Source organism: Aythya ferina, assembly GCF_964211825.1.
Source record: "Aythya ferina genome assembly, chromosome: 1".
Classification (NCBI taxonomy): Eukaryota; Metazoa; Chordata; class Aves; order Anseriformes; family Anatidae; genus Aythya; species Aythya ferina.
In genome coordinates, this window is record NC_140296.1 from 123,241,132 (window position 1) to 123,248,859 (window position 7,728).

Genomic DNA, 7,728 nt, shown 5'->3' on the forward strand with positions numbered 1-7,728 from the left:
ACCTCAGGTCATGATTTACGGCCAAGATCAGTTCCAAGGCATGGGTAACTACTACACAAATGCTAATTCCTTTCCAGCAAGACAGTGTCCTCTTCATTCAAGTGACTATTTGTCCAGTCTTCCATGTATGTTTTACACAAGGCTAGCTTCAACCAGGGACTTAATTCAAGCTTTTAATCACAAGCAAGGTGCCCTTGAGATAAAATGCCACGACTTACTGCCTTTTCTTTATTCTCCCCTCGAGACGCTTCGATGCTCATTTCACATTCTCAATTGCAGAAAATTTAACTTGGAGCTTTATCTTTGTGATTGTTACCTACCTACCAACTGCTTTTGCTGCTAAAAGTAACCTTTTAAGACTACTGTACAGGAAAACAACAAGAAAAAACAGTCCTTTTCAAGAGGAAAAATACCTTTGGTATCTTTTAGTTTGGTTTCTGAAGAACTGAAGGTTTTATTGTTACTGCACTGTTACTGCACATGCTGATGACAGCCGGGCCCACTGACAGACCTAAAAGAAATCCAAGACATTAAATTCCCAATTGTTTACAAAAAAAACTTGAGTCCGGGCCGAGAAGAACGGGTGAGGTCAGCGCTGACACTGACGGTGAGCAGATGGATACTGCTCAGCTCTGCCACCAACTAACTCTACAGCACCCACGTGCTGGCTGACCAGGGTGGGCCAGGTTGGTCTAGGAGGGTGTATGAGAGATGACAGGGCAGGGGAGAGTTATCTCAGCTTTTCACAGAACACAGGTTCCCAATTCAAACCAGCTGATAATTTCCTTGAGCAAGCAGGCTGCTCCAAGAGCTTCTGCAAAAGTTACTGTCAGCAAACCAATGCCGACCAACTACAGCTCGTTATAGAATCTACTTCATTCATTTAACTTGTCCGGAAACAACAGATGGGGGAAAAAAAGGCACTGCTTTTAGAGAATTGTTTTTTACCTCTTTTGTTTGTACTATCTAACCTCAAAGACATTGGTATTTTCCCTCCTACTGACTTAAAGCAATTAAGTTTCCATAAGGATGTTGCATAAGGTCATGCAAGAGAACTAGAAAGGCAGTCTTTTTTCTCTCCCTCTATAACTACATTGTTTGAATGATAAGCCAGCTTCTTCCTGCAATGTTCTCCCACATCTACAGTCATTTTGGTTTATACTTACAAATTCCGTAATATTAAAGCCATAATTGCTTGTGACCATTTCCTAACACGCCATTTCAAGAGAGTATTGCTGTAGAGCCGTTCATCTGAAAAATCCTGACCAGATCTGCTTAAGAAACTTCTGAAGATCCACCTGTCCTGTTTATTCTTCTTGCTCTGACCTCATTCACTGAAACCTTGTGGGAGACAGAGAGGAGTTACCACTTCACTGAACCAACTCTCTTACCTGCTCTGCTGTTCTGAAAGCTGTTTGGAGAGGCACCTCTGGACCTTAGCATCCAAAAGCGAGCTGCTGCCACCTTCACTCATTGTGTGGATGATTGTGGTATTACAGACAGACTGAGGTGGTATGAAATGCCTACAGGAACTGTGTCTCCTGTGAGTAGGATGAACTGTTATATGGAAGCAGGCACCCGGGGGGCAAAGAGTGATTAGTGCACAAGTAGCACACAAGTTAAAATCACAAACCCTAAAGAGGGTCTCCAGCTATTTTAAATCAAAATAAAGGGGCCAGAACTCTTATTGGGAAATTGGGGGAAAAATGACCATGGAAATCCTCACGATACCATCCATGCTCATTGGATATTTAAGACTCAAAGGTTACCCCATACCCATTTCATGAAAGAAGTGAGAAAAAATGAGGCACTTCTTTAAGCTGCAAGACACTGCTCATTTCCCTGGTTTTCAATGCTCAGTGATCCACTGGGCACTTCAAAACATGAGATTAATTTTAAATTGGAGACATAGCTAATTACATCATGCTTGAAAAAGGCAAAGACCTTTTTTTTGAGGGGGAAGGCTAAGTGGATGCAGAGTGGTGTGCAGACAGCTTCCTTCTGTGACAGGCCGTCATTCCCTGTAGCAGAGGACAAAAGCAGCCTGTACCACGGCAGTGAGTGCACTTCCACTCTGGTGCAGAAGCATCTAGCAGGGAGCCAAACCTTTCTGGCAGGATGTCACCTGAAGAACAGGTCCTTTCTTTTTCCTGAAAAAGCGGTAACATGCAAGTTTTCCTGGTCTCTGATTAGTGGAAGCTAGACAATTATTTGTAATTGAGGAAGCCTCCCATTGGAGAGCTGTATTTGAAACATTCAAGACAGACTGAACAAATGAGAAGTTAGATTCAGCACCAGCTAATCTGATTCTGCTTTCTGATATGACCTTGCCACCAAAAGAAATCTCTAGTCAAAGATCAGTACTGGGTTACAGGGCTCGATAATCGATTTAAAATCAACACAGAAACATTTATTTTCGCTACCGCACCCAGAATACTCCTCTTAATTTTTGGGTTTAAACCTGACCTGCTGTGCCACTACAAACGATCCTCGCAAAGTCTGTTTATAAGGTCTTGAGGAGGTATCAGGTTAGCTGGAAGAACGTCCTCTTGTAGCTATGCCAGAAGCACGGGCACTTGCTAAAACAACTTGCTGTTCTCTCTTGAAGTCCCTAACTAATAAGCAGTGCAAAATATCCTAGAACTGAAATGCTACAAAACATGCAGAAGAGATCCTTCCTGAGATTCGGTTACGAACATCGACTTCCCAGCATGAGAACAGCAAACTTCCCTGCAAAACAGCAACTGTGTGAAAGCGCTTCCCAAGCACCTGTTCAGAGCGCACTGCCATGTCCTTCAGAAAAGGTCAGCACAGGATTTCAGAAACAGTACTTTCACTACCATCAGCTGTAACAAGCTTTAACATCAACCACCACCACTCCAAACCCAACAAAAATGAGCAAAACCCCACAACCTTGCAATGTCCTTTTTATTCCAGGCTCCTACCAAAAGGTTTTAGCAGCTGGAAGAGAGCTATTTCTCCCCTTTGCTCTCCAAAGTTTTTTTTCTAGATAAAAGGGGTCAGCAGGCAACTTCTTCAGTTCCAAGAATAAGGGACTCACCTTGCGGTCTGGATGTTTGACAGATAGTTTGCAACTTTATCCTTGCCAGTAGCACACAAAACTATCTCAGATGTAGCAGAGAGGTCAGAATTAAAGATATCTGAGACCAGGTGACTAGGACAGACACGCTGTCTTAACAGCCACATTTAAAAAGAAATTTAAAATCAGTATCAGTATGTTAGACACCAGAAAAACAGCACAACTAGATGCAAATCCATAGGAAATCTGGATTCATTACTTTGTCTACTTTAGGAACGAGTTATTTAGCTTGGGAGAATAAATGTACACAAGCTATCTGGAGGTAAATAGTTCTGTGAACACCAGAAAAATCACACAGGACTATTTTAGAAATTCACCGCCAGTAATGGAGAAGAAGCTAAAAGCAGACTTCCAAGTTATTACTTTGTGGAAGTTTGAAACAAATGGGTAATGGCAAGGGACAGGAACAACAGACAGACAAATATCATGATCCTGCAAGTTTTACTTCACTAGAAAACCCTCCTCTAAACTGGAAATGCTTTATTTCCATCTTCTTTTTTTCTATAATTGTCTGAAATTATCCCCCAGTTGCCACCTGGGACTACCTTGGCAAGAATATCTTAAAGCTCTCAGCTCTCTCCTACTTCCACTTAAATGAAGGAAAGAACTGCTGAAGTTTCCCGTTCCAAACAGAGGCACAAGCTAAGTCCCCTCCAGCAGGAGAAGTTTTGAACTTGAGCCACAGAGAGGAAAACATGGGGCTGTGCAAGCGCGTTGGCATAGAACCATGTTATTCTTGTAGTAAATGAGAAAGAAGAGTTGTGGCACTGAGGAAAAGGCAGTTTGCAGACAACATAAGACCAGTGTTCAATTTCTAGCTAACAATTTCTAGCTATTTTGATGCAGGAAAGCAGGCAAAGGGTGAAGGCCGGCATGAATTTAATGCCCCACAAGCCAACCATTCGCTACAGACTACAGAAGCAGTCAGGCATCCCAATGACTGCCAGATCCTAAGATCTGAGAAATGTGCACGTAGACTTATAAGCTACTAGATTCAAGCTCTAATCGATCCAGCCTCACTAGAGAGGGGCCCCAAAGAACTCATTTTGGTTCTTTGAAAGTACCAGCACAATCGGGGTTGCACATTTTTAACAGCCCGCTACTTTCTTCTCATCTGAAGCACGAAGGCACACGGCTTGGCTGATGTCAAAGCCCCGCTATCACGTCCTGGCTTCAAAGTAACTCATTCATCTTAGAAGAGTAACGCCACAACTCTTCATACAGGAAACAAACTTTGTTTGCACAAGATTTGTCAACCCTGTGCACACAGCAGAATCACTTTTGTGCTTACTCAGAGCATGGCAGCAGTGCTACACTTGTCAAGTCACAACAAAGCACGCTTTGGATAAATGAAGTGCACACGTAAAAGCTGGAATTGTATTTAATCGTGGCATTACGTTACCATTATATAAGTGTGGCACTTCACAGCGTTACTTCATCAGGGAGCTACGATCCTTACAAACTTTATTGCAGTCTGAAAAAAGGGAAGCCCTACTGCTCAGTGGTTCATCCAAGATGCTTTCCCTTGACTTTCCAGAACCACGTTGTGATTGAAACCCTTCAAAATAGGAAAGTATGTACCTGAGGGACTCGACTTGGAGTCACAAATATAACAGAGATGAAGAATGCTAGCTAAAGGGACTCCAAACACCAGAGGTGAGCAGTCCTTAAAGCTGAAGACAAGTGTAACGTGTCTTCAGAGGCCCCAAAACAGTAACTCAACCTGTTATTAAACTCTTAGAGATATTAATGTTGTCAGATGCTACATATACACACAGTTTATATACCCGCTTTCCTAAAACCATCTGGTTTGTGCACACAGCTAGGCACGCATCTCCAACGGGATTCTGGTATTTGTGGACAATGTTCATTATTATGTTACTTAACAGAAAACAGCATCAGCTGAAACGTTGTGTTGTGACACTCATTCACTACCCTTCTGAGTGGCAACAGCTTCACAATAAGTGTGTGTATATATCTATACACACACATGAGTGTAATAATATATATATATATATTTAAAAGTTAAGATGTAAGCAGCCGTGATTCATTGAAGATCCCTTCACATCAAATGCTACTTCTATTTCTTCCCAGGCATCTGTCATTTACGAAATTAACTTTAAGACCATCCTGGATCCAAAGGATTATTATAAGAACACAAGCACCCATACAAAAATTAAACAATTGACTGGCTCTTGCTAAATTCAGCATGACCCCACCCATGTCCTCCATGAGTATTTGACTTCTATGCTGCTTAGAATCCAAATTCAATCCATGCATTACATTAACTCATGCCCAAACTGCGCAGTGCCACACACGTTGTGCCACCCGGCTTTGCGAAGTAAAGGCACGTGCGAACAGAGCTCAATTCCAAGTCACCCCGCTGACTGATTTGTCAGACTTCAGTACCTGGAAGCCTGAGGTGTTGTTTGTTTTCTTAGCATGTTGAAATCATAACAAACAAACAACACGCAGAAGCAGCTCTGTAATTCCTCCCCTTAAAGAAATTGGAAGCACCCTCTACACTGACACAAGAAGAGAAAGGGGAAAGGCTGGAGCACCTCAGCCCGTGGGGTCAGCAGAAAAGTGCTGCTTAATTTTTGCCACCTTCTTCACGTGCTGTCTTGGGAATCGCAGCCTAAGGCTAGTGCTCGGCTACAACAGTCGAGCCCATGATGCACACAGCAGGCACGTGCCAGACGCACACCACAACGCCACACACCTGACAGACACTTCAGTCCATCCCCGCTCGGCTCTCGGGAGCACTTACTGCTTAGAAAGCCAGGAGCCAAAGGAGCAAAGCCCCCAGCATGCACCCACAACCTAATTCTCTCCTTGCAGCTGTCAGACTCCTCCAGGCTCCAGCACCAGTCTTCTCTCCACTCTTAAAATCCTTCCAGCTGTTGATAACATCATGCTGAAAGGCAGTAATACCCAAATACTATGTGGTTGTATCTATTCTCACCTTAAAATCGCGCTTGGAACATGAACAGTTTCTAAGTTTAGTTCCTGCCCAGTGATGAATGTATTTCCAGTTGTCAAAACTACTTCACTCCAAAAAGTATGTATTATTTTAGAATAATTGTTATTATAGCAATAATTGAAAGCCAGAATTACACTTCTAAATCCTTATAATAATACTAAGGACCATTTCTCCGTATTTATTCCTTCTTGCTTGTTTGCTTATTGCACACGTGTGACAGGTAGCACCCCACAGTTTGTTAAAGCGCTGTATAACACAATCAACATAACCAGCATTGCTCCAACACACTGGATACGGAGGAAATAAAGAAACTATAAAGCCGTGTTTCCAAACCAAGCTTTTACATCACCTACTTCTGACCGCCGGGCGTGCAACCACTGTTACCTTTGCTTAATGCTTTCAATAAGCGCATCTGCGTGCGATATAATAGAAAGCGAAGATGTTATGCGAAAAGCGAAATCAAGGCATGCAATTTTCGAGGTGCTGACGGCCAGCGACCCAACGCACCCTCCTGCCTTACCCCGCTCAACGTGAGGCCTCCGCCGCCGCCAAAATTGCCTGAACTCGGCCCGAATCCTTACCTCCTTCCCCCAGGAGCTGAGGGCACAGCCGGGGGGGAAGCGCCGGGAACAAACCCCGGACACAACCGGGCCCCGCTCGCTCCCCCCCTCACGGACAAAGGGGCCCGGTTGGGAGGGGGGGGGGGAGGAGGGGGGCACGCGCCGTTACCATGGCAACAGGACGAAGCCCGGCGCGCGCCCCCCAACCGTCACCTCCCTCAGAATAACGGTCGGGGGGGGGGGGCTTAACGGCGACCCCTTCCCTTCCCTTCCCTTCCCTTCCCTTCCCTTCCCTTCCCTTCCCTTCCCTTCCCTTCCCTTCCCTTCCCTCACCGGCGGGCTGGGCGGGCTGGGCGGCGGCGCCCCCACGGCGGGCACCATCCTCCGCCGCCGCCGCCGCCGTCTCCTCTCTGCTCCTCTCCGCTCCCCTGCCGCGCAGCCGAGCCTGCTGCCCGCACGCGCGGCCCGCCGCAGCCAATCAGACGGCGCGGGTCGAGCCGCCGCGGCCAATCAGAGGGAGGTGGGCGGGGGAAGGTGGCGCTCGCTCGAAAGGGGAGGGGCGAAGGCGGCGCGGGGCCAATCGGAGGGCGGAGGGGTCGAGGCTGGCGGCGCGTGCCGTCAGCAAGTTCAGGTGGCCGAAACAGGAACTGGGGGAGATGGGCAGTCCGGACAGCCAATGAGAGAGCGGGGGAGGGCGGAAGCTCTTAAAGGGGAAGCAGCTCCCGGGAGGCCCCGCCCCGGCGGGTGGCCGTTACCGGCCCCACAGGGCCCCGAGGGGGGCTCGGGAGCGCTGCGGGCTCCCAGCGCTTCCACAGCCGGTGGCCGGCAAAGTTTAAAATAAAATAAAAGTTTTATTTTGTCCCCCCCCCATTTAAAACGTTTCGCTTATGGAAAACTCATGTGATAGGGATAATAAAAAATAAATAAAAAATAAAAAAGTAATAAAAATGTTTAAAATAAAAATAAAAAAATAAAATATAAAAAATTAAAAGTTGTTTCTGTCATTAAACACTGGCCTCAGACACCCTTACCCTTCCCCACCACCCCCTGCAATTAGCACTCCTAATTAGCTGCCCCATCACTCA

The 7,728-nt window shown here is 45.8% G+C and overlaps 1 protein-coding gene across 2 annotated transcripts in view; it reads right to left on the bottom strand.

Moving 5' to 3' along the window:
- The window catches only part of USF3 (upstream transcription factor family member 3), a 26,377-nt gene extending 19,319 nt beyond the window's left edge, over positions 1-7,058 (bottom strand). The window contains exons 1-2 of one of the 2 annotated variants that reach the window (XM_084501054.1): positions 6,977-7,045; positions 414-511 (exon numbers count right to left, since the gene is read on the bottom strand). Coding sequence is in view for 1 of the 2 variants with exons in the window: in XM_084501053.1 (XP_084357179.1) it covers positions 6,977-7,024 (48 nt within the window). In the remaining variant the exon portion in view is untranslated. Of the gene's footprint in view, positions 1-413; positions 512-6,976 lie in introns of both variants that reach the window. The other variant, XM_084501053.1, reaches the window with a different exon arrangement.
- Between the last annotated feature and the right edge of the window lie 670 nt (positions 7,059-7,728).